The sequence below is a fragment of the Mobula hypostoma genome, chromosome 6 (genome assembly GCF_963921235.1).
Source record: "Mobula hypostoma chromosome 6, sMobHyp1.1, whole genome shotgun sequence".
NCBI lineage: Eukaryota > Metazoa > Chordata > Chondrichthyes > Myliobatiformes > Myliobatidae > Mobula > Mobula hypostoma.
Genome location: NC_086102.1, coordinates 190,410,175 through 190,437,186, shown reverse-complemented (window position 1 = coordinate 190,437,186; position 27,012 = coordinate 190,410,175). Strand labels below are relative to the sequence as shown.

General features: G+C 45.0%; 1 protein-coding gene across 12 annotated transcripts in view; it reads left to right on the top strand.

Moving 5' to 3' along the window:
* The window catches only part of nckap5l (NCK-associated protein 5-like), an 890,431-nt gene that overhangs the window by 785,971 nt on the left and 77,448 nt on the right, over positions 1-27,012 (top strand). For all 12 annotated transcript variants that reach the window (XM_063052487.1, XM_063052484.1, XM_063052488.1 and 9 more), the window contains 2 exons: positions 2,774-3,091; positions 4,236-4,390. In XM_063052487.1, coding sequence (XP_062908557.1) covers positions 2,774-3,091; positions 4,236-4,390 — 473 coding nt within the window. The remainder of the gene's footprint in view (positions 1-2,773; positions 3,092-4,235; positions 4,391-27,012) is intronic.

Below are 27,012 nucleotides of genomic sequence, written 5' to 3'. Positions count from 1 at the left end.
TCAACATCCTGGGAGTTACCATTGACAGGAAACTGAACTGGTGTACCCCTATAAACACCATGGCTACCAGAGCAGGTCAAAGGCTCGGAATCCTGTGGCGTGTAACTCACCTCCTGTCTCCCCAAAGCCTGCCCACCATCTACAAGGCTCAGACCAGGAGTGTAATGGAATACTCGCCACTCGCCTGGGTGAGTGCAGCTCCATCAACACTCAAGAAGCTCAACATCATCCAGTACAAGGAACCCTACTGGATTGGTACCCCTTCCACAAGCATCCAATCCCTCCACCATCCACGGACAGTTTCAGCATTGTGTACTACCTGCAAGATGCACTGAAACAACACACCAAAGCTCCTAAGGCAGCACCTTCCAGACCAACGACCACTACCATCTAGAAGGACAAGTACGAGAACAGCAGATACCTGGGAACACTACTTGGAAATCTTCCTCCAACTCACTCACCATCCTGGCTTGGAAACATGTCACCGTGCCTTCATTGTCGCTGGGTCAAAATCATGGAATTCCCTCCTTAACGGAACTGTTGGTGTACCTACATCTCAGGGACTGCAGCAGTTCAAGAAGGCAGCTAATCATCTTCTTCTCAAGAGCAACCTAGGATGGGCAATGAACACTAGCTTAGCTGGCAATGCCCACATCCCGTAAAAAAGACTAGAATTTATCCTAGCAACACACATCAAAGTTGCTGGTGAACGCAGCAGGCCAGGCAGCATCTATAGGAAGAGGCGCAGTCGACGTTTCAGGCCGAGACCCTTCGTCATGAATGCAGCTCAACTCTCCTTTGTTCACATATACAGGGTGGTCTTTAATATTCTCCATGGTAATCACTTACAGAGACTGATATACCTGATCTTAAGCAGCCTCTCCTGAAGTTTGAGTGAGGGGGTCAAAGGTTTTCCCTCAGTCTCAATATATTCAGTGACAGCAGAAGGGCACCAGATTGTGAAAAGCAACTCAAAGCTTCAGAAGTTACTGGGTGAAGCTCCTTAAATCTGAAAGGTTCTCCAGATCTGTCTGAGCTGACCCTAGCCAAAGATTTGACTTATTTTTTTTTCTCTACTAACTTGAGTACATTGCAAGTGGAAGAACAAAAAAAATCAAATATCATAGTCATTATTTTATTATTGATCAATGTATTCACTTGGTGGGTAAAAGGTAATTTAGGGCATCAGTTTAAGGTTGGAATCTTAGTCGAAGTACCCTTCAGTCCACAAGAAAATTACTGGCTCTGTTGGAGCACTGAGATCGTATTAAAAATAATGGATCCACTATTATCTCCTGTATGGCTTAACCCTGTGTAAATCATTATTCCTGGTGGCATCACAGGACAGTAGATGTCTTTTGATTCAAAGTGTCTCCATTTGAGAGTGAAAAAGAAATACAGTCATTGGTCATTTTATTAGGTACAGAAGTAGAACCCAGTGTGGTCTTCTGCTGTAGCCCATGCACATCGAGGGCAATGTGTTATGTTTTTAGAGATGCTCTTCTGTACACCACTGTTGTAATGTGTACACTGCTGTCAGCTTCCTGTCGGCTTGAAGCAGTCTGGCCATCTCCGCTGACCACTCTCATTTTCGCCTGCAGAACTGCCAACCACTGGATGTTTTTTTTTGCTTCTCCACACCGCTTTCTGTAAACTTCAGAGACTGTTGTGTGCGAAAATCCCAAGAGATCAGCGGTTTCTGAGGCACTCAGACCACCCGGTCTGGCACCAGCAATCATTCCACAGTCAAAGTCATTTAGATCACATTTCTTCCCCATTCTGATGTTTGGTGTGAACAACAACTGAACCTATTGACCATGTCTTCATGCTTTTATGCATTGAGTTGCTGGCACATGATAGGCTGATAACGAGCAAGTGTACAAGTGTACCTAATATAGTGGCCACTGAGTGTATGTGTACATTTCAATCAGTAATATACATTAATTACAGTTCTTTGATAAGAAAGAAACAAGTCAAATCTAATACACAGTTATCCGTGTGTAATTAAATAGCACCTTTAACATAATACGGTATCTGGAGGAGGTTCATGGGAGCATTATGAAGCAGTTTAGTACTAAATATAAAAAAAGACATGTGGGTTATGATGAATCCCTTGGTCACAGACTTAGATTTTTACAAATCATCCTAAATAAGAAAAGATAGATAGAGCAGACGAACTAAAGGTTCCTAGAGCTCAGATGAATGGAAGCTGGGGCACATGTACCAAAGTCACAGCGGTCATAATTGGGAATTCAAAAGAAACTATATTTAAGGGAGTGCTAACATCTTGTTGCTGCTTAAGTCACCTTCACTATAGGTCAGAGAACAGTGAGATAAAACGTGTGTTCAGAATTTGGTGTGGATTTGGCCAGAAAGCTTTAAACGTGTCTAAGTTTTTGGATGGTGGAAACTAGGCATTTATCGGAAAGTGTGTTGCAATTATCAAGTCCGCACGTAATAAAGGTGTGATGAGAGCTAGAGCAGAAAACTATGCAAATAATTTCTGATATATATGTATATCACTATGGATAATGGCTTGTACAGTATCTGTGATGTGCATATTTCAAACAACAGGTGATCAAAATTCTATGAAGAATCAATGTATTTTTCTGTGCCATTTCAATACAACTGTTGTTCAATCATTAGTAGTTTTGAATTGAAAGCTATTTGGCGACAAAGCTTTCGTTACATTTTTATGTAATCCATTCCATTGCCTGTAACAACATATAATTCCAATTGCTTCAGTCTTTAACAAACTGTTCCTGTATCATAGGATCAAGTTGCCAGATGAGAACATTGGACAGTGGAATTGGGACATTTCCCCTCCCAGACTCTGTGAGCCGGGCAACAGGGCGACACGTTACCAAAACAACATCCTGCCTTGATTACGAGCTTTCCTCCTCCCTGGAAAAAATGCCATACACAGCAAAAGTTTCTCAGAAAGCAAAAACACTTGAACGAGAAGTGCCTTGCAGTGCTGAATGCAGCAATCCTCGGCAGGAGATGATCGGCCACTCAGCATCCGACCCCACGATGGTTGCTAAACCTGCACAAGCATTTCCAAATTGCCTTCCCAAGCCATCCAGTGCAGGTAAATAAGTCTTGTAAGTAAGTGATATATTGAAGTATCTTTGTATGCTGGGACAGCAAGTCCTGCAATAAATTAACTAATCTGAGTCAGAAACCTGAGAAAGTCTGCAGATGTTGAATGACCGAAGCAAAGCACAGAAAATGCTGGAAGGAATCAACTGGTCAGGTAGCATCTATGGAAATGAATAGATAGACGACATTTCAGGCTGAGACAGTACTACTGTCAAGGAGGGTCTTGGGCCAAGACATTGACTATCAATTTATTTCCATAGATGCTGACTGACCTGCTGAGTTCCTCCAGCATTTTGTGTGTGTTGCTCTAGAGTTATTGTTAGCAAGTCTTCAAGGGGAAAAATAGGAAAAGAATGAATTCCTCCTGTTTGCATTTTTTTAAAAAAAGAATGAATCCTTTGACATATGTATAACATATTTGTGTCATACTTTCATCTAATTTCAAATGTTTTAACTTGTAACTCTATGTGGAATGGAATAATATAGTAAATAACTTAAACAATAGCAAGTACAAATGAATTCTAACATTCATTATCAGTCTCCGATATTGTATATAATAACGTGTGTACTATAGAGAGCTCATGGGAGAGATCCCATTCATGTATTAGGTGCTGTGCAGTCTGATGGTCATGTCTTTGACCTTATTTCTGCTACAGAACAGACTGTGTGATTATACACTGTCATTATAACAAATTGAATAGAATCCATGAGCAATGGATTGTTTCATGAAGGCTGGTTAATAGGAAAACTCTGCAGTGATCTAGTTGTGAGACGACACCAGACTGACAATGGCAGAGTACAGTCTCTTAATTAACATGTCAAGATGTCAACATTGCAAGATACAATAAACCAGATAGACTGCACGTCTGCATTTGCCACCCGATTATTTGCTGGTGCTTTTATTTCCTGTGCATATTCCTATAGCTATTGAACAATTTATGTATTGTGAGCAGATTCAAATTTATTATTCACCAATTTATTTCCTATATAAACTGTATTAAAATAACTCAGTTTAAAAATTAAGTATCGTTAATACCCTGAAAATTATCTTGAACATTTAATTTTGCAGAAAGAGAAATATAACTTGTATTGAAGAAAATTTGAAACAATTTAATGATATGATTACGTGCTAGGTTTCCTTGTTACTAAATACAAAATGCAAGATCGTCTAACTGAGGGTTGCACTCCAACCCAATGTTCAAACATCTGTCAAAGTGAACATTCCAAGTTGCCAGAGAGAACGAGGAATCTGCAACAACCAGGCTGTTCCCAGAGTCTGAGTGCACAGGTAAGATATCACTGAGGCTATTGTTTACAAAATAAAAGGTTTTTCTTCCAAATATTTAAAACCATATGGCATTTCATTAATTCTTTGTGTGGTCTGTGTAATCATCTCCTAATATTTGAAAGAACTATAAATAGCAATAAATAACGAGAGCAAGAAATAACAAGATAATGAGGTCCTTAGGGTGAGATCATTGATTGTGGGAACAATTCAATTAATGAGAGTAACTATCCCCTTTTGGTGGTTGAGGAGTAGAAACTGTTCTTGAACATGGTGATGCAAGCCCTGAGGCACCTGTACCTTACACCTGTTGGCAGCAGTGAGAAAAGAGCATGGCCTGGGTGATGAGGATCTTTGATGACTGATGTTGCTTTTCTACAGCAATCTTTCATGTCGATGTGCTCAACAGTCGGGAGGGCTTTACCCGTTATGTACTAGGCTGAATCCACTGCATTTTGCAGGGTTTTCTGTTCAAAGGCATTGGTGTTCCGACACTAGGCCTTAATGCAAATGGTCAATACACATTTCACTACACATCCGTAGAAGTTTGTCAAGGTTTTTAATATAATACATAATGTCCTCAGCCTTCTAAGGAAATAAAGGCACCGTCGTGCTTTCTTTGCAGTTACATTTATATGTTGCGTCTAACAAAAAAGGTGTTTTTTGGATTGGGACAAGAAGGGCGGCGTGAGAGCTAAATTCTGAAGGAAGACAGTTTTAAAAAAAACTTTGAGTACAAGAAGGACGAAACTGCACAGGTGCATGACGTAGACAGGACAGCGCAGAGAGTTTAAAAAGGAGACCACCCTATACAGCGGGCAGCGGAGTGAGTGGCAGCAGAGTGTAGGGCTTTGGCTCAACGAGCTTAGGCGGTAATGGGAAGAGGCGAGAGCAAGGCCACAACTCTTTGTTTTCCCCTTGTTGAATTGGCCCGGACAGACAGAGGAACAGCAGGGCTCTCACAGCTAATGGTACGAGCTAACGGTTTAAAAAGTTTGTGTGTTTGGCGAGGTAAGTAGGTGAGTAGACTCATTTTTCCTTGTTTCATTCCTGTAGAATTAGGTAGCATGTCTACAAGGTAGAGCTTTGTTCAGGGTGTCAGATGTGGGAATCCTGGGAGACCTCCAGCCTCCCTGATGGCTACCTCTGTGCCAGGTGCACCGAGAGGCAGCTCCTCAGAGACCGTGTTAGGGATCTGGAGCTGCAGCTTGATGACCTACTGCTTATTAGGGAAAGTGAAGAGCTGATAGACCGGAGCTACAGGGAGGTAGTTATTCCTAGGTTACAGGGGTCAGAAAACTGGGTGACTGTCAGGAGAGGGAAGGGAAATGCCCGGATAGTGGAGAGCACACCTGTGGCTGTCCCCCTCAACAACAAGTATCTCGTTTTGGATGTTGTTGAGGGGGATAACCTGACAGGGGACGACCATGGTGACCGGGTCTCTGGCACTGAGCCTGGCGCTGTTCTGCAGGAGGGAAGGAGGGAGAAGAAGAATGCGGTAGTCATAGGGGATTCCATAGTCAGGGGAACAGACAGGAGATTTTGTGAGCCTTATAGAGATACCCGCATGGTGTGTTGCCTCCCAGGTGCCAGGTACAGGATGCCTCGGATCGGGTCCTGAATATTCTGAAGGGGGAGGGCGAGCAGCCAGTTGTCTTGGTACATGTTGGTACCAATGACATAGATAGGACAAGTGAGGAGGTCCTGAAGAGAGATTTCTGGGAGTTAGGAAGGAAGCTGAGAAGCAGGACCTCCAGGGTAGTAATCTCGGGATCGCTACCCGTGCCACGTGCTAGTCAGGGCAAGAATAGTCGGATCAGGTAGATGAATGCGTGGCTGAGAGACTGGTGCAGGGGGCAGGGCTTCAGATTCTTGGATCATTGGGATCTCTTCTGGGGGAAGTATGACCTGTTCAAAAAGGACGGTTTACACCTGAACCCGAAGGGGACCAATATCCTGGCGGGAAAGTTTAATAGAGCTGTTAGGAAGGGTTTAAACTAATTTGGCAGGAGGATGGGAACCAGAATGATAGAGTGGAGGGAGGGGAAAAACAGAAATAAATCTAACTTAGTGAGCAGTCAAGCTGTCAGGAAGGACAGGCAGGTGATGGGGCAAATTTGCAGCCATTGGGATGAGTTGCAGTGCAATCAAAGCAAAAAGTACCAAATACTGGACTTAAGGTGTTATACTTAGATGTACGCAGCATAAGGAATAAGGTGGATGATCTTGTCGTACAGATACAGATTGGCAGGTATGATATTGTGGCCATCACTGAGACGTGGCTAAAGGATACATGTCTCTGGGAGCTGAACGTCCAAGGATACACGGTGTATCGGAAGGATAGGCAGGTAGGCAGAGGGGGTGGCGTGGCTTTATTGGTAAGAAATGATGTTAAATCATTAGAAAGAGGTGATATAGGATCGGAAGGTGCAGAATCTTTATGGGTTGAGCTTAAGAAATCGCAGGGGTAAAAGGACCCTGATGGCAGTTATATACAGGCGTCCTAACAGCTGCAGGGATGTGGACTACAAATTACAACAGGAAATAGGAAAGGCTTGTCAGAAGGGCAGTGTTACGATAATTGTGGGGGATTTTAACATGCGAGTGGATTGGGAAAATCAGGTCAGCACTGGATCTCAAGAGAGAGAATTTGTAGAATGTCTACGAGATGACTTTTTAGAACAGCTTTTTGTTGAGCCCACTAGGGGATCGGCTGTACTGGATTGGGTATTGTGTAATGAACCGGAGGTGATTGGAGAGATTGAGGTGAAGGAACCCTTAGGAGGCAGTGATTGAGTTCACTGTGAAATTTGAGAAAGAGAAGCCGAAATTCGATGTGTTGGTATTTCAGTGGAGTAAAGGAAATTACAGTGGCATGAGAAAGGAACTGGCCAAAATTGACTGGAAAGGGACACTGGCGGGAAAGACAGCAGAGCAACAGTGGATGGCGTTTATGCAAGAAGTGAGGAAGGTGCAAGACAGATATATTCCAAAAAAGAAGAAATTTTCGAATGGAAAAAGGATGCAACTGTGGCTGACAAGAGAAGTCATAGCCAAAGTTAAAGCAAAGGAGAGGGCATACAAGGAAGCAAAAATTAGTGGGAAGACAGAGAATTGGGAAGTTTTTTAAAGCTTACAAAAAGAAACAAGGAAGGTCATTAAGAGGGAAAAGATGAACTACGAAAGGAAGCTAGCAAATAATATCAAAGAGGATACTAAAAGTTTTTTCAAGTATATAAAGAGTAAAAGACAGGTGAGAGTAGATATAGGACCAATAGAAAATGATGCTGGAGAAATTATAATGGGGGATAAGGAGATGGCGGAGGAACTGAACGAGTATTTTGCAACAGTCTTCACTTTATACTTTATACCTTATTGTCACCAAACAATTGATACTAGAACGTACAATCATCATCGTGATATTTGGTTCTGCGCTTCCCGCTTCCTGGATTACAAATCAATAGTAAATATTAAAAATTTAAATTATAAATCATAAATAGAAAATAGAAAAATGGAAAGTAAGGTAGTGCAAAAAAACCAAGATGCAGGTCCGGATATTTGGAGGGTACGGCTCAGATCCGGACCTGGGAAGACATCAGCGGTATACCGGACACTCAAGGATGTCAGGGAAGAGAAGTGTGTGCAGTCACAATTACGACAGAGAAAGTGCTCATGAAGCTGAATATTCTTAGGGTAGATAAATCTCCTGGACCAGATGGAATGCACCCTTGTGTTCTGAAGGAAGTAGCTTTGGAGATTCCGGAGGCATTAGCAATGATCTTTCTAAAGGCAATAGATTCTGGCATGGTTCCAGAGGACTGGAAGATTGCAAATGTCACTGAGGAAAGTCTATCTCCCACCCCCCCATGCTCACCACATTCTACAGAGGTTGTATTGAGAGCATCCTGAGCAGCTGCATCACTGCCTGGTTTGGAAATTGCACCATCTCGGATCGCAAGACCCTGCAGTGGATAGTGAGGTCAGCTGAGAAGATCATCGGGGTCTCTCTTCCCACCATTAGAGACATTTACACCACACGCTGCATCCGTAAAGCAAACAGCATTATGAAGGACCCCATGCACCCCTCATACAAACTCTTCTCCCTCCTGCCATCTGGCAAAAGGCACCGAAGTATTTGGGCTCTCATGACCAGACTATGTAACAGTTTCTTTCCCCAAGTCATCAGACTCCTCAATACCCAGAGCCTGGACTGACACCAACCTACTGCCCTCTACTGTGCCTATTCTCTTGTTTATTATTTATTGTAATGCCTGCACTGTTTTGTGCACTTCATGCAGTCCTGGGTAGGTCTGTAGTCTAGTGTAGTTTTGTGTTGTTTTACGTAGTTCAGTGTAGTTTTTGTATTGTTTCATGTAGCACCATGGTCCTGAAAAACGTCACCTCATTTTTAATGTGTACTATACCAGCAGTTATGGTTGAAATGACAATAAAATTGACTTGACTTGACTTGAGGAAGCAAAAAAGAAATTATAGACCTGATAGCTTGACATCGGTGGTTGGGAAGTTGTTGGAGCCGATTGTCAAGGATGAGGTTACAGAGTACCTGGAGGCATATGACAAGATAGGCAGAACTCAGCATGGATTCCTTAAAGGAAAATCCTGCCTGACAAACCTATTACAATTTTTTGAGGAAATTACCAGTAGGCTAGACAAGGGAGATGCAGTGGATGTTGTGTATTTGGATTTTCAGAAGGCCTTTGACAAGGTGCCACATGTGAGGCTGCTTAACAAGATAATAGCCCATGGAATTACAGGAAAGTTACATACGTAAAAGAGCGTTGGCTGACTGGCAGGAAACAGAGAGTGGGAATAAAGGGATCCCATTCTGGTTGGCTGCCGGTTACCAGTGGTGTTCCACAGGGGTGCGTGTTGGGGCCGCTTCTTTTTACTTTGTACGTCAACGATTTGGATTATGGAATAGCAATACACATACAAGTTGCTGGTGAACGCAGCAGGCCAGGCAGCATTTCTAGGAAGAGGTACAGTCGACATTTCGGGCTGAGACCCTTCGTCAGGACTAACGAAATCGTGAGGAAGGTTCTCGGCCTGAAACGTCAACTGAACCTCTTCCTAAAGATGCTGCCTGGCCTGCTGCGTTCACCAGCAACTTTTTAGTGTGTTGCTTGAAATTCCAGCATCTGCAGATTTCCTCATGTTTGCATGGATTATGGAATAGATGGCTTTGTGGCTAAGTTTGCTGATGATACGAAGATAGGTGGAGGGGCCGGTAGTGCTGAGGAAACAGAGAGTCTGCAGAGAGACTTGGATAGATTGGAAGAATGGGCAAAGAAGTGGCAAATGAAATACAATGTTGGAAAGTGTATGGTTATGCACTTCGGTGGAAGAAATAAGTAGGCAGACTGTTATTTAAATGGGGAGATAATTCAAAGTTCTGACATGCAACGGGACTTGGGAATCCTCGTGCAGGATACCCTTAAGGTTAACCTTTAGGTTGAGTTGGTGGTGAAGAAGGCGAATGCAATGTTGGCATTCATTTCTAGAGGAATAGAGTATAGGAGCAGGGATGTGATGTTGAGGCTCTATAAGGCGCTGGTGAGACCTCACTTGGAGTATTGTGGGCAGTTTTGGTCTCCTTATTTAAGAAAGGATGTGCTGACATTGGAGAGGGTTCAGAGAAGATTCCCTAGAATGATTCCAGGAATGAGAGGGTTAACATATGAGGAACATTTGACCACTCTTGGACTGTATCCCTTGGAGTTTAGAAGAATGAGGGGGGACTACATAGAAACATTTTGAATGATGAAAGGCATGGACAGAGTGGATGTGGCAAAGTTGTTTCCCATGGTGGGGGAGTCTAGTACGAAAGGGCATGACTTAAGGATCGAAGGGCGCCCATTCAGAACAGAGATGCAAAGAATTTTTTTCGGTCAGAGGGTGGTGAATCTGTGGAATTTGTTGCCACGGGCGACAGTGGAGATCAAGTCATTGGGTGTATTTAAGGCAGAGATTGATAGGTATCTGAGTAGCCAGGGCATCAAAGGTTATGGTGAGAAGGCAGGGGAGTGGGACTAAATGGGAGAATGGATCAGCTCATGATAAAATGGCGGAGCAGACTCGATGGGCCGAATGGCCGACTTCTGCTGCTCTGTCTTATGGTCTAAGACAGGTCCTCTTAGATGGTAACAGCCAGGAATTTAAAGTAACTGACCCTCTCCATCTCTGATCCTCTGATAGTATGTGAAAAAGTTTTAAGTTTTAAAGAAGTAAATTCAAAGCTGTCATCTAACATGGTTGCTGAGATAATACCGATGCTTAATATTTTAAGCTCTTGCATCCTTTATCAATTTGCATTGATGTCCATTGTTTTCCATACACAAGCTGTTGTATTTTCCTGTGACACAAAAATACATCATGTTGCTATTCACAGACATTATCAATTGGCCATCAATGAGGTGCAAAGAGAAAGCTGCAAAGGAACATATTTCTCAGAATCAAGCACTCAACTTTGTCTCAGCATAATGCACATTTTGAAGTTGCAATGATATTCATAAGCCGCTTTAGCTTCAACCCTTATAAAATTGATGTGACCTAGATTCTTTTATGTTTCTTCATTTCTTACAAAATGCAGAGTATACACATCTAATATGCAGCTGGAAGTATTTGTGTGTGTGTGTGTGTGTGTGTTGGGGGGGGTGTTGGGAGGATAGGGGAAAACACATCACAGTGGATCTGTACCAGCAGATAGAGCAACTAGAGTTAGGTGAATCTCAGTCAGGTTTATTATCACTGACATACAGTATGGCATCAATTGTGCAATGGTATTGGCAGCAGTACAGTTCAATACGCCCCCCCCCCCCCCGTTAGGGTCATACGAAGCCATGGGAGCAGGTGGTGGATGGTCGTATGAGTAGCTGGTGCATATTGCAAGTCCTGGTTATGTGACCTCTGATGTCAGGCAGACAAACTCTGAAGAGTATCGATAGTGGCTGGGATCACCCATCTTGTAAAGACACTGTCCAGAAGAAAGCAATGGCAAACAACTTCTGTAGAAAATCAGCCACGAACAATCGTGGTCATGGAAAGACCATGATCACCTACGTCATATGATATGACACATAATGATGATGATGATGATGATGTAGATAGATAGATACTTTAATGATCGCCAAGAAAATTAAAGTGTCACAGCAGCATTACAAGTGCACAAATATACAAATATTAGAAGAGAAGAAAGAAAGAATAAAAAATAAATTACCTCAAACAGTCCAACAGGAGGCGGTCCTTGGCTATAGTTTGACTCAGCATAGAGCCTAATGGCTGAGGGTAAGAATGGCCTCATATAGCGCTCTTTGGAGCAGTTTAGTTGTTTTCCTCTGTCACTGAAAGTGCTCCCCTATTCAGACAAGGCTGCATGCAGAGGGTGAGAAACATTTTCCAAAATTGTCAGGATTTCCCTTTGATCTACCACAGCCTCCAGTGTGTCCAGATTGACTCCTATAATAGAGACAGCCTTTCTAATCAATTTATTGAGTCTGTTTGTATCACCCATGTTGATGCCATTGCCCCAGCACGCCACCGCGTAGAATATTGCACTGGCGACAACAGACTGGTAGAACGTGAAGGAGAGGCCTGCATGCACCTCGGGACCTTGGTCTCCTCAGGAATTAGAGGCGACTCTGGCCCTTCTAGTTTCTGTGTTGGTGCTCCACTCAAGTCTGTCAATATAAGTCTCTATTGGACATTCCAAAAATTCATATAATGTAAGTTTGATAATTATAGATAACGTGTAGTTAACATAGTCCTAAATAAAACAATATTGAAATAAAAAGGTCAGACACAGTTTATGATTAATTTTAAATAAAAATATTGATTGCAAATGTTTCTGCAGTAGCTCCATCGGTTGGACTATATAGCTCCAGCAGTATAAAAGTCCCCCAAAAAAATCTATGGCCTGAGTACAAGAAAAAGACATTACTCATTGAGTGAGACTAAAATTGCATTGTCATGGAATATATTACAGGGCAATATTACATTGAGTTTGATTTGACAATTAACTGCTTCAATCTCATCATTTGTTACAGTATCCCATTCACACGTGTATCAGCAACACCTTCCAAATTTGATTTCCTAATCAAAAATATTGAATGGAAGCAGTTAAATTCAATTTAGTATCTGATACTTAGATGAGATTACTTTGATTGTTAAATGCTTTTTACATTATTTTGGGCATACAGCAATAAAGATGTCAGGATATGTGTGAACGAGTCTGCTTGTAGATCTTCAGTGACTAGAAACATTAAGAGGTTGATTTTATATGCAGGATTACATTTTTTTTTACTTCCCGTTACACTGCTGGCATGTAGGACAGCAATATTTAGACCCAGTGGTGTTCAGACCTTCTTTCATCGTGTCAGTAGTTTCTTCCCGGTTTTCACTACTGTCTGTCATGCAAGTTGCTGGTTACAGTGCTGAAGCAGAAACCAACAAAGCTGCGATTACCTGAATTTTGTAGCAATAATAATTATTTGTTCAAAGCGCTGGCTTTATTTCATTTCTTTGAAGAAGTTATTGTTGTTGTGGATAAAATAGAACTAGTGGATAGAATTTAATAGCCCATGGTATTACAGGAAAGTTACTAAGATGGTTAGAGAACTGGCTGATTGGAGGAAGGCAGCGAGTGGGAATAAAAGGATTATTTTCTGGTTGGCTGCCAGTGACTAGTGGTGTTCCACAGGGGTCGGTGTTGGGACCACTTCTTTTTATGCTGTATATCAATGATTTAGATGATGAAATAGATGGCTTTGTTGCCCAGTTTTTAGATGATATGAAGATTGGTGGAGGGGCAGGTAGTATTAAGGAAACAGTTAGGATGCAGAAGGTCTGAGACAGATTAGGAGAATGCATGGTCATGCACCTTGGTAGAAACAAATGTGCAGACTATTTTCTAAATGGGAAGAAAATACAAAAATCTGAGATGCAAAGCGACTTGGGAGTCCTTGTGCAGAACACCATAAAGGTTAACTTGCAGGCTGAGTTGGTGGTGGGGAAGGCAAATGGAATGCAAGAGGACAAGAATACAAGAGTAAGGATGTGTTGCTGAGGCTTTATAAGGCACTGGTGAGGCCTCACCTTGAGTATTGTGAACAGTTTTGGGCCCCTCATCTTAGAAAAGATGCGCTGGCATTGGAGAGGTTACAGAGAAGGTTCACAAGGATGATTCTAGGAAAGAAAGGGTTATCATACGAGGAACGTGTGATGGCTGAGGGTTTGTACTCACTGGAATTCAGAAGGATGAGGGGGATTTCATTGAAACCTTTTGAATGTTGAAAGGCCTGAACAGAGTAGATGTGGAAAGGATATTTCCCATGGTGGGAGAGTCCAGGACAAGAGGGCACAGCCTCAGGATAGAGGGGCGCACTTTCAAAACAGAGATGCAGAGATTTTTTTTTAGCCAGAGGGTGTTGAATTTGTGGAATTTGTTGCCACATGCAGCTGTGGAGGCCAGGTCGTTGGGTGTATTTAACGCAGAGATTGATAGGTTCTTCATTGAACATGGCATCAAAGGTTATGGGGAAAAGGCCAGGAAATGGGGTTGAGGAGGAGAAAAAAGAATCAGCCATGATAGAATGGCAGAGTAGATGGGCCAAATGACCTAATTCTGCTCCGATGTTTTATGGTGTTATGGTCTATGGTCTGTGCTTAGATTTATGTCCACATTTAATAAAGTGCCACATCAAATGTTACCGCAAAAAATATAAAGTAAGGTACTTGCATGGATAAAGGAATAGCTGTTTGTGAGCAAACAGAGAAGCACAAAAATAATTGTTTTCAGGTTGGTAAGATATCATGGATGATGATGTTTCAATATGCGCCAGATGGATCAAGTTATCAAAAGGAGTGGTTGTTAAATTTGTCAATGGCACATATAGATAGGAAAGTAAATTGTAAAGAGTGAAAATGTAGTCAAAGAATTGTAGATCAGGTAAAAGAGTAGGCATACGTATGGAAAAGGAGTATATTATGAAATTGCCAAGTTTTTTAAGGAAAAATTGAAAAGTGCTGGTGAGAAATTGCATAGCTCCAGGATGCAGATACAACTGTCTACTCTTTTGTTTATTTATTAAAGTGATGCGTTCTCCACAGTCTGAGCCATTTTCATTGCCTATCCCTTGCTATCCTTGTGAAGGTGTTGGCGCCTTCTTGAACTGCAACGGTCTATGAGGTGTGGGCATACGTACGGTGCTGGTAGGGAGAGAGGTTCAGGATCTTGCCTCAGTGATGGTGAAGCAGCTGTGATATATTTGCAAGTTAGGACAGAGTGTGGTTGGAGTAGAAATGCCAGTTGATGGTGTTCACATGGGAACTGTTGCCCTTGCGCTACAGGGTGTGGGTTTGGCATGTGTTGTTTGAGGAATCTGGGTGAGTTGGTGCATTGCATTCTGTGAAGTGGTACATACTGTGGGCACTACCTGTCTGTGATGTGGAGACAACCTTCTGAAGTGTTAGTGAAATTACACTCCTTTGGGTAAGTGGAGAGTATTCCATCACATGCTTTGTAGATGATGGATAGGTTTTGGGGCATTAGGAGGTGAGTTACTCACCACGGGATTCCCAGATGTTGACTGGCTGTTGAAGCCACACTGAATATCGTGGGCACTAGCAGGAGTTTCTCTTGTTGGATATCATCTTTGCCTGGAATTTATACAGCGCAAATGTTACTTGCTGCCTATTAAACCAGGTCTTTGCATGTGGACTGCTTCATTATCTGACAAGATGTAAATGGTATAGAACGAAATGTTCCAACATGCTAGACTTGTAGAGTTTAGGAGATGGGTGACTATTGAAACAAATATAAAACATTAAGGGATTGGAGCAGAATGGATCTAGAGAGGATGTTTCCTCTTCTCAAAGAAGGATCACTTGAAAAGTAAGGTGATGTTCATGTGAGACAGAGATGAAGTGAATTTATAACTTTCAGTGGATTATGTGTTTTGAAATACCCTTTATGAAAAGACAGCAGAATCAAGATTTTTAAATATTTTTAAGAAAAAGGTAGGTTCTCAATAAACAAAAAAAGTGAAATCCAGGTTACTGTAGCGATGTGCTGCACACAGAGCTAGAAATAATGACACGCAGTCTGTAAGTCGCACTCGAGACTCGTTTATTCAAACTTCGCGGCACTGGCTTTTAAGCAGTTCCCTTCCAGCCCTCTCCGGGCAGAAATGACGTCAGAAGTGCATTACAAAAGTCTCTCCCCGTGCGCAGGCTATTTTGTGAGCTGGTTCGCTTGTGCAGAAAGTGGGTCGCCACATAACACCTGCCCCCTCCCCCCCGAACCGGCGATACACCCCCAATGTCCACAGTCTGGATCAGTCTCTGTTTGGGAGGTCTGCCCCTGCACCGCGGTGCCTGAGCCCGGACCGACTGCGCCAAGTCCACATGGGCTGGTTTGAGTCGGTCCACTGTGAAAACCTCCTCTTTCCCCCCAATGTCCAGAACGTATGTGGACCCGTTGTTACTGATCACCTTGAATGGCCCCTCATGCGGCCGCTGTAGCGGTGCCCAGTGTGCGACCCTTCGTACAAATACAAACTAGAATTCTGCAAGTCTTTGGGTACGCAGGTCGGGCTCTGTCCATGCTGTGAAGTCGGTACTGGGGCCTGGTTGCCGAGCCTTTCGGTCCAGGACTGCTGCGGGTTCTTCCTCTTGCCCCCTTGGGGCTGGTATGAACTCTTCTGGGACGACCCAGGGGTGCGCCGTACAGCAACTCGGCCGACGAGGTGTGCAAATCTTCCTTGGGCGCCGTGCGGATTCCGAGCATGACCCAGGGAAGTTCATCCACCCAGTTAGGCCCTTTCAGACGGGCCATGAGAGCCGACTTTAAGTGACGGTGGAAGTGTTCCACTAGTCCGTTCGACTGTGGGTGGTAGGCAGTTGTGTGGTGAGGCTGCGATCCTAAAAGGTTGGCCATAGCCGACCAGAGGCTGGAGGTGAACTGGGCGCCCCTGTCGGAGGTAATGTGAGCCGGTACCCCGAAGCGGGCTATCCAGGTTGCGATCAGTGCTCGGGCGCAGGATTCGGAGGTGGTGTCGGTGAGCGGGACTGCCTCTGGCCATCTGGTGAACCGGTCTATCATAGTTAGGAGGTACCGCGCTCCTTGCGACACTGGCAGGGGTCCCACGATATCCACATGAATGTGGTCGAACCTCCGGCGGGTGGGTTCGAACTGCTGCGGCGGGGCTTTGGTGTGCCACTGCACCTTGGCCGTTTGGCACTGCCTGCACGTTTTGGCCCATTCACTGACCTGTTTACGAAGTCCGTGCTGGAGACCATCCGGTGGTTGTCCTGATAGATGGGTGCGCCAAGCCGCGCATGGAGTTGAAAACTCGCCGCCGCCAGGCTGCTGGGACGATGGGGCGAGGTTGGCCGGTAGCCACGTCACACAGGAGGGTCCTCTCACCTGGGCCTACGAGGAAGTCTTGCAGCTGCAAATCCGAGACTGCGGTCCTGTAGCTGAGCATCTCGTCATCTGCCTGCTGCACCTCCACCAGTGCTGTTCAGTCCACCCCCTGGGACAGGGCCTGGATAGCTGGTCTGGAGAGTGCATCTGCCACAACGTTGCCCTTTCCCGAGACACGCTGGATGTCTGTCATGTACTCGGAGATGTAGGACAGATGTCACTGCTGGCAGGCCGACCAGGGATCGGACACCTTTGTGAACGCGAAGGTCAACGGTTTGTGGTCTGTGAACGCGGTGAATGGCCTGCCTTCTAAGAAGTACCTGAAATGCCGGATTGCCAGGTATAGTGCCAACAGCTCCCGGCCAAAAGCACTGTACTTGAGTTCAGGTGGCCGTAGGTGCCTGCTGAAAAACACCAGGGGTTGCCAACGCCCCTCGATGAGTTGCTCCAGCACCCCACCGACTGCTGTGTTGGATGCGTCCACTGTGAGGGCGGTTGGAACGTCCGTTCTGGAGTGCACCAGCATCGCGGCATCCGCCAAGGCTTCCTTGGCTTTAACAAAAGCGGCCATGGCCTCTTCGTCCCAAGTAATGTCCTTGCCTTTACCCGACATCAGGGTGAACAAAGGGCACATGATACGGGCTGCTGAAGGGAGGAAACGGTGGTAGAAGTTCACCATACCAACGAACTCCAGCAGGCCTTTGACTGTGTTGGGCGGGGCGAAGTGGCGGATCGCATCTACCTTGCCAGGCAGAGGTGTTGCCCCGTCTTTGGTAATCCTGTGGCCCAGAAAGTCGATGGTGTCGAGTCCGAACTAACATTTGGCCGGGTTGATCGTGAGGCCGAAATCACTCTCAGGTGGGAGTAGAGCTGGCGGAGGTGGGACAGATGCTCCTGATGACTACTGCTGGCTATGAGGATGTCGTCCAAATAGATGAATGCAAAGTCCAGGTCGCATCCCACCGCATCCATTAGTTGCTGGAACATCTGTGTGGCATTCTTCAGGCCGAACAGCATTCGGAGGAATTCGAACATGCCAAACGGGGTGTTGAGTGCTGTTTTGGGGATGTCTTCAGGGTGTACCAGAATTTGATGGTACCCCTGGACGAGGTCTACTTTGGAAAAGATGCTTGCCCCATGCAGGTTTGCTGCAAAGTCCAGTATGTGCGGCACGGGGTACCGGTCTGGAGTTGTAGCCTCGTTCAGTCTGCATAGTCACCACATGGTCTCCAGCCCCTGGCTGCTTTGGGCACCATGTGCAGGGGGCAGGCCCATGGGCTGTCGGACCGCCGTACGATCCCCAATTCCTCCGTCCTCTTGAACTCCTCCTTCGCCAGGCAGAGCTTGTCCAGGGGGAGCCTTCGTGCGCAGGCATGGAGGGGTGGTCCCTGGGTCGGAATGTGGTGCTGTACTCCGTGTCTGGGCATGGCTGCCGTGAACTGCGGTGTCAGAACCGGTGGAAAGTCCGCCAGGATTCTAGTGAATTCGTTGTCAGACAGCATGATGGAGTCCAGGTGTGGGGCCGGCGACTTGGCTTCACCCAGGGAGAACATCTGGAAAGTCTTTGCATGGACCAGTCTTTTCCCTTGCAAGTCGACCAGCAGGCTGTGGGCTCGCAAGAAGTCTGCCCCCAGGAGTGGTTGGGCCACGGCGACCAGTGTGAAGTCCCACGTGAACCGACTGGCACTGAACTGTAGCTGCACTGTGCGGGTGCCGTAGGTCCGAATCATGCTGCCGTTTGCGGCCCTCAGGGTGGGTCCCAGCTCCCTGTTGCGGGTGTCGTGCCCCGTCGGGGGTTAAGACACTGATCTCCGCTCCAGTGTCGACCGAGAAGCAGCGTCCGGACTGTTTGTCCCAGACGTACAGGAGGCTGTCCTGGTGGCCAGTCGCTGTAGCCATTAGCGGCGGCTGGCCCTGCCGTTTTCCGGGAACTTGCAGGGCGGGCGACAACCACGGGCTTCTGTGCCCCACCGCTGGTGGTAGAAACACCACTGTTCATTGGCCTCCTCATTCCTGCCTCTGGGTTGTGTGCACTCCATTGCCAGGCCTGGTCTGGCCTGCTGTTGGGCGCGTGGCTTGGTAATCTGTCCGACGGATGCCCCACTCTCCCTCTTAGCTTTCCACAGCACATCTGCCCAGGCTGCCACCTTCCGGGGGTCACTGAAATCTGCGTCGGCCAGCAGCAGATGTATGTCCTCGGGCAGTTGTTCTAGGAACGCCTGCTCAAACATGAGGCAGGGCTTGTGTCCTTCAGCCAGGGCCAGCATCTCGTTCATTAATGCTGACGGTGGCCTGTCTCCCAAACCGTCCAGGTGCAGCAAGCGGGCACCTCGCTCACGCCGTGAGAGGCCAAAGGTCTCTAAGAGCAGTGCTCTGAATGCTGCATATTTGCCTTCTTCCGGGGCTGACTGAAGGAAATCCCCAACCTGTGCGGCTGTCTCCTGGTCAAGGGAGCTCATCACGTCATAGTAACAAGTGGAATCCGAAGATATCTGCCGAATCTGGAACTGGGCTTCTGCTTGGTCAAACCACACGCGTGGTCGCAGCGTCCAGAAAGTTGGCCGTTTTAGCGAAACTGCGTGAACAGATGAAGAGTCGATCATCTTTGATCCCAATCAACGTCTGGACCGTCGGGGTCACCAATGTGGCGATGTGCTACACACACAGCTAGAAATAATGAGACACAGTCTGTAAGTCGCACTCGAGACTCGTTTATTCAAACTTCGCGGCACTGGCTTTTAAGCAGTTCCCTTCCAGCCCTCTCCGGGCAGAAATGACGTCAGAGGTGTGTTACAAAAGTCTCTCCCCGCGCACGGACTATTTTGTGAGCCAGTTAGCTTGTGTAGAAAGTGGGTCGCCACATTACCATAGATAAATGGGATTACAGGACTAAAGTTACAATTACATTAGGTATGATCGTACTGAGTGTTGGAGCTAGCAGAAGAGACCCAGAGGCCTTCACATGTTCCTTATTTATTCATGTTTGTATGTGCTCTATTGTGCTCAAATCTTGGGTATCTGGTTGATTCACAGAGATGACTATTTTATGGATGATAATCCTTATCAATTAAACAAATTTGAAACTTGCAATGCAGAAACGAATCTGATACCAGGAATCGTGCCATAGGAGAGAGAAGAAAGGGAACATTTACAAAGCCCATTTTACAAATCTAAGAACATCCAGAAGCCAAGTCATTGGGTATATTTAAAGGAGAGGTTGATAGGTTTGTGATTAATAAGGGAGTCAAAGTTTATAAGGAGAAGGCAGGAGAACGGGCGTGAGAAGGATAATAAATCAGCTATGATCGAATGGTGCAACAGACGATGTGCTGAGTGACCTAATTCTGCTGCTTTGTCTTATCATCCCACGGTCTTATCATTAATGAAACACTTTCAAAGTTACTGTTGCGATATAGAAAATATGGTGTAAATTTGTATGCAGCTCACCTGAGCAGAAAACATGCTAATCAACTTCGATTGTCTAAGATGTAATTATTGCACAGGTATTGTCTGCTCAATAAATGACATTTTGTTGTTAACATGTTAAAACAAAACTAAATACAAGAAATCTGTATATTACTTTCAGTTCATACAAACTTTCCTTCTGAATACAATTTTCCTGATTTCTTTTTCAAATAGTTCTAATCTGATAGTTAAAATAGGTAAGTTTGAGAATTGTCTCCCATTGAACAAAAAAAAAACTTAAGGTTTGTTGATAAATACATTTAATCCAATTAATTGATGAAATTTTACCAGAACTGGCAGCTTTTGATCTGAATTTTCGATTCTATTCCTCTGCCCACATTTAATACCTGACTTGTTGAGACTTCCAAACATATTTCTATTTTTTATTATTTTAGATACCAGATTTACAGTTTTTGTTGCTTTTGCAGTTTTTATTTGCAATGCATCAAGCTGCAGCTTGATGACCTACTGCTTATCAGGGAAAGTGAAGAGGTGATAGACAGGAGATACAGGGAGGTAGTAATCCCTAGGCTACAGGGGTCAGAAAACTGGGCGACTTTCAGGAGAGGGAAGGAAAATACCCGGATAGTGGATAGCACCCCTGTGACTGACCCCTTAGCAACAAAGAACTTGTTCTGAATGCTGTTGAGGGGGATGACCTGACAGGGGACGGCCACGGTGACCACATCGGGAGCACCGGACGCAGTATATCACCCCAGCCGACTCACAGGTGAAGTGATGCCTCACCTGGAAGGACTGTTTGGGGCCCTGAATGGTGGTGAGGGAGGAAGTGTAAGGGCATGTGTAGCACTTGTACTACTTTTACTGCGTCCGGTGCTCCCGATGTGGCCTTCTATGTATTGGCGAGACCCGACGCAGACTGGGAGACCACTTTGCTGAACGCCCACACTCTGTCCGCCAGAGAAAGCAGGATCTCCCAGTGGCCACACATTTAATTCCACATCCCATTCCCATTCTGACATGTCTATCCACGGCCTCCTCTACTGTAAAGATGAAGCCACACTCGGGTTGGAGGAACAACACCTTATATTCCGTCTGGGTAGCCTCCAACCTGATGGCATGAACATCGACTTCTCTAACTTCCGCTAAGACCCCACCTCCCCCTCATACCCCATCTGTTACTTATTTTTATGCACACATTCTTTCTCTCACTCTCCTTTTTCTCCCTCTGTCCTTCTGAATATACCTCTTGCCCATCCTCTGGGTCCCCCCCCCCCCACCCCCCGCCGCTTGTCTTTCTTCCCGGACCTCCTGTCCCATGATCCTCTCATATCCCCTTTTGCCTATCACCTGTCCAGCTCTTGGCTCTATCCCTCCCCCTCCTGTCTTCTCCTATCATTTTGGATCTCCCCCTCCCCCTCCAACTTTCAAATCCCTTACTCACTCTTCCTTCAGTTAGTCCTGACGAAGGGTCTCGGCCTGAAACGTCGACTGCACCTCTTCCTACAGATGCTGCCTGGCCTGCTGCGTTCACCAGAAACTTTGATGTGTGTTGCTTGAATTTCCAGCATCTGCAGAATTCCTGTTGTTAGGGTTTAAACTAATTTGGCAGGGGGATTGGAACCGGAATGATAGAGCGGAGGAAGGGAAAAACAGAAATAAATCTAAGATAGTGAGCAGTAAAGATGTCAGGAAAGACAGACAGGTGATGGGGCAAATTTGTAGCCATTGGGATGAGTTGCTGTGCAATCAAAGCGAAAAGTACCAAATACTGGTCTTAAGGTGTTATACTTAAATGCACGCAGCATAAGGAATAAGGTGGATGATCTTGTCGTACAGATACAGATTGGCAGGTATGATATTGTGGCCATCACTGAGATGTGGCTAAAGGATGCATGTCTCTGGGAGCTGAACGTCCAAGGATACACGGTGTATCGGAAGGATAAGAAGGTAGGCAGAGGGGGAGGTGTGGCTTTATTGGTAAGAAATGATATTAAATCATTAGAAAGAGATGACATAGGGTCAGAAGGTGAAGGATCTTTATGGGTTGAGCTAAGAAATCGCAGGGGTAAAAGGACCCTGATGGCAGTTATATACAGGCCTCCAAACAGCTGCAGTGATGTGGTCTACAAATTACAACAGGAAATAGGAAAGGCTTGTCAGAAGGGCAGTGTTATGATAATTGTGGGGGATTTTAACATGCGAGTGGATTGGGAAAATCAGGTCAGCACTGGATCTCAAGAGAGAGAATTTGTAGAATGTCTACGAGATGGCTTTTTAGAACAGCTTGTTGTTGAGCCCACTAGGGGATCGGCTGTACTGGATTGGACATTGTGTAATGAACCAGACGTGATTCGAGAGATTGAGGTGAAGGAACCCTTAGGAGGCAGTGATCATAACATGATTGAGTTCACTGTGAAATTAGAAAAAGAGAAGCCGAAATCTGATGTGTCAGTATTTCAGTGGAGTAAAGGAAATTACAGTGGCATGAGAGAGAAACTGGCCAAAGCTGACTGGAAAGGGACACCGGCGGGAAAGACAGCAGAGCAGCAGTGGCTGGAGTTTATGCGAGAAGTGAGGAAGGTGCAAGACAGGTATATTCCAAAAAAGAAGAAATTTTCGAATGGAAAAAGGATGCAACCGTGGTTGACAAGAGAAGTCAAAGCCAAAGTTAAAGCAAAGGAGAGGGCATACAAGGAAGCAAAAATTAGTGGGAAGACAGAGGATTGGGAAATTTTTAAAAGCTTACAAAAGGAAACTAAGGAGGTCATTAAGAGGGAAAAGGTTAACTATGAAAGGAAGCTAGCAAATAATATCAAAGAGGATACTAAAAGCTTTTTCAAGTATATAAAGAGTAAAAGACAGGTGAGAGTAGATATAGGACCAATAGAAAATGATGCTGGAGAAATTGTAATGGGAGATAAGGAAATTGCAGAGGAACTGAACGAGTATTTTGCATCAGTCTTCACTGAGGAAGACATCAGTAGTATACCAGACACTCAAGGGTGGCAGGGAAGAGAAGTGTGCGCAGTCACAATTACGACAGAGAAAGTACTCAGGAACCTGAATAGTCTAAAGGGAGATAAATCTCCTGGACCAGATGGAATGCACCCGTGTGTTCTGAAGGAAGTAGCTGTGGAGATTGCGGAGGCATTAGCGATGATCTTTCAAAAATCAATAGTTTCTGGCATGGTTCCGGAGGACAGGAAGATTGCCAATGTCACTCCGCTATTTAAGAAGGGGGCAAGGAAGCAAAAAGGAAATTATAGACCTGTTAGCTTGACATCGGTGGTTGGGAAGTTGTTGGAGTCGATTGTCAAGGATGAGGTTACGGAGTACCTGGAAGCATATGACAAGATAGGCAGAACTCAGCATGGTTTCCTTAAAGGAAAATACTGCCTGACAAACCTATTACAATTTTTTGAGGAAATTACAAGTAGACTAGACAAGGGAGATGCAGTGGATGTTGTATATTTGGATTTTCAGAAGACCTTTGACAAGATGCCACACATGAAGCTTCTTAACAAGATAAGAGCCCATGGAATTGCGGGAAAGTTACATATGTGGATAGAGCGTTGGCTGATTGGCGGGAAACAGAGAGTGGGAATAAAGGGATCCCATTCTGGTTGGCTGCCGGTTACCAGTGGTGTTCCACAGGGGTCCGTGTTGGGGCCACTTCTTTTTACGTTGTACATCAGTGATTTGGATTATGGAATAAATGGCTTTGTGGCTAAGTTTGCTGATGATACAAAGATAGGTGGAGCGGCCGGTAGTGCTGAGGAAACAGGGAGTCTGCAGAGAGTCTTGGATAGATTAGAAGAATGGGCAAAGAAGTGGCAAATGAAATACAATGTTGGAAAGTGTATGATTATGCACTTTGGTAGAAGAAATAAACGGGCAGACTACAATTTAAATGGGGAGAGAATTCAAAGTTCTGAGATGCAACGGAACTTGGGAGTCCTCGTGCAGGATACCCTTAAGGTTAACCTCCAGGTTGAGTCAGTGGTGAAGAAGGCGAATGCAATGTTGGCATTCATTTCTAGAGGAATAGGGTATAGGAGCAGGGATGTGATGTTGAGGCTCTATAAGGCGCTGGTAAGACCTCACGGAGTACTGCGGGCAGTTTTAGTGTCCTTATTTAAGAAAGGATGTGCTGATGTTGGAGAAGGTACAGAGAAGATTCACTAGAATGATTCCAGGAATGAGAGGGTTAACATATGAGGAATGTTTGTTCGCTCTTGGACTGTATTCCTTGGAGTTTAGAAGAATGAGGGGAGACCTCATAGAAACATTTAGAATGTTGAAAGGCATGGACAGAGTGGATGTGGCAAAGTTGTTTCCCATGATGGGGGAGTCTAGTACGAGAGGGCGTGACTTAAGGATTGAAGGGCGCCCTTTCAGAACAGAGATGCGAAGAAATTTTTTTAGCCAGAGGGTGGTGAATCTATGGAATTTGTTGCCACGGGCAGCAGTGGAGGCCAAGTCATTGGGTGTATTTAAGGCAGAGATTGATAGGTATCTGAGTAGCCAGGGCATCAAAGGTTATGGTGAGAAGGCGGGGGAGTGGGACTAAATGAGGGAATGGATCAGCTCATGATAAAATGGTGGAGCTGACTCGATGGGCCGAATGGCCGACTTCTGCTCCTTTGTCTTACGGTCTTATTTCAATATGGATACACTATCATTATTATGTGCCATGTCATATAACGCAGGTGATCATGACCATAATTATTCTTGGCAAGTTCATCTGTAGAATTGGTTTGCCATTGCCTTCTCCTGAGCAGTGTCTTCACAAGATGGGTGACCCCAGCCATTATCAATACTGTTCAGAGATTATCAGCCTGGTGTCAGTGGTCACATAACCAGGACTTGTAATATGTGCCCCAGTTGTTCATACGACCATCCAATCCATCACCTGTTCCCATGGCTTCATGTGACCCTGATCGGGGACTCAGCAGGTGCTACACCTCACCCAAGGGTGACCTGCAGGCTAGCAGAGGGAAGGAGCACCTTACACCACCTTCGGTAGAGACACATCTCCACCCCGTCACCCAACTACATGAATTAAGGACTTGAAATATGATGTAGGAAGTGCAGACTTTCTCTCCAAAAATAAACTTTAAAAATTAATATTCATTTATTTCATCAACAGTTCCTGCAGGTACAGTGTGTCAGATTAGCACCTATTCTATGTAAACATAATAACCTCTTATGAGGACATATGAGGGTTTGCCAATGTTTAGTGATTGTTCTACTGGGAATTAACACCTACTTTCACCAGAAACTAAAATGAGTTTCCAGGAGAAAATTTATAAATCATCTTTGAAGACAAGCTGGTTCATATATGTCACCTAAAATACATCTGAATATTATTTTAAACATAAGAGATTCTGGACATCTGAGCAACTCACTCAAAATGCTGGAGGAACTCAGCAAATCAGGCAGCATCCGGTCAAGATGGCACTTCCATAGATATCCTCTGGATAGATCATGAAACTATAGATTTTACTTCTTTTATATGCTTACATTTGTCTTGGGTCTCGAATGCAATTCTGGAACTGCTCGAGCCTGTGATTTGCAGTTTAGAGATTGTTTGGGTGTTCCAGCACTCCTCAGTCTCCTAGAGGACTCCAAGAGGCAGGAGCTGCGTGTGTGAACCTCACAGCGGGCATGTCATGGAACAGCACAAGCGGAAGTTCGACAATTAAAGTTTCCATTGTTTGCCGATTAAAGTGACAAGGGAGATTGAAACAAGATGAATGCAGAAGTTTGGGTGCTTCAGCATTCTGCAGTCTCCAAGAAGATTCCACCAGGCAGAGGCAGTGTGCAGGATGGGGCACAAGCTGATGTTTGACTCCATTTCACCAGTTAAAGCTTCCATTGTTCACCAATTAAAGCGACAAGGGAGATGGAAACATTGAGGCAAATGCTGAAGGTGAGCACCGGCTGCCTGCATTTTGACAGCTGAGGATCGCACTGCTGTGCTACCGCAGAGGGAAGAGCCTGCCACTGTGCCCAGAGAACGTTGCCCAGGTTTTCTGCGTTTTGGATGTGGACTTGGACTATAGATTTTTTTTTGTACGGAGTGGGTCAAGGATTTGGGGGTCAAGGTGCCTGTTCCATTTTTGTTCATTTTTTCATGGGGGGGAGGGGACATTTTGTGGTTGATGATCGTGCTGCCATTCTTTCCTTAACTTTCTTGGTTTCATGGCTCTCTGGAGAAGAAGAATATCAAGCTTGTATACTTTGATAATAAATGAGCCTTTGAATATACAGTCAATGTTCTGGGCCAAGATCTTTCATCAGGAAATTGACAGGTCTCAGCGAGTACATCAGCTGTTTATTCCTCTCTGTAGATGCTGCTTGCTTTCTTGAATTCTTCCACATTTTGGTTACGTTGCTAAAATATTATTTCAGGTGTATATTTCATTTTCATAGAGTTTGCCTTTCTATCCTGCTTCTTCTTCCTCATCAGCTTAGTGAGCTGATTTTTCTCAACAGCTCACTCACCAATGCCCTGCAAACTGTAGTGGATAGGACCCAGTCCCTCCTGGGTAAAGCCCTCCCCACCATTGAGCACATCTACACAAAGCATTGTCATCAGGGACCCCCTTCCCCACCCAGGACATGCTCTCTTCTCACTGCAGCCATCAAAAAGAAGATACAGGAGCCTCAGGACTCACACCGTCAGGTTCAGGAACAGTTTTACCTCTCAACCATTAGGCTCTTGAACCAGAGGGGATAACTTCTCTCAGTT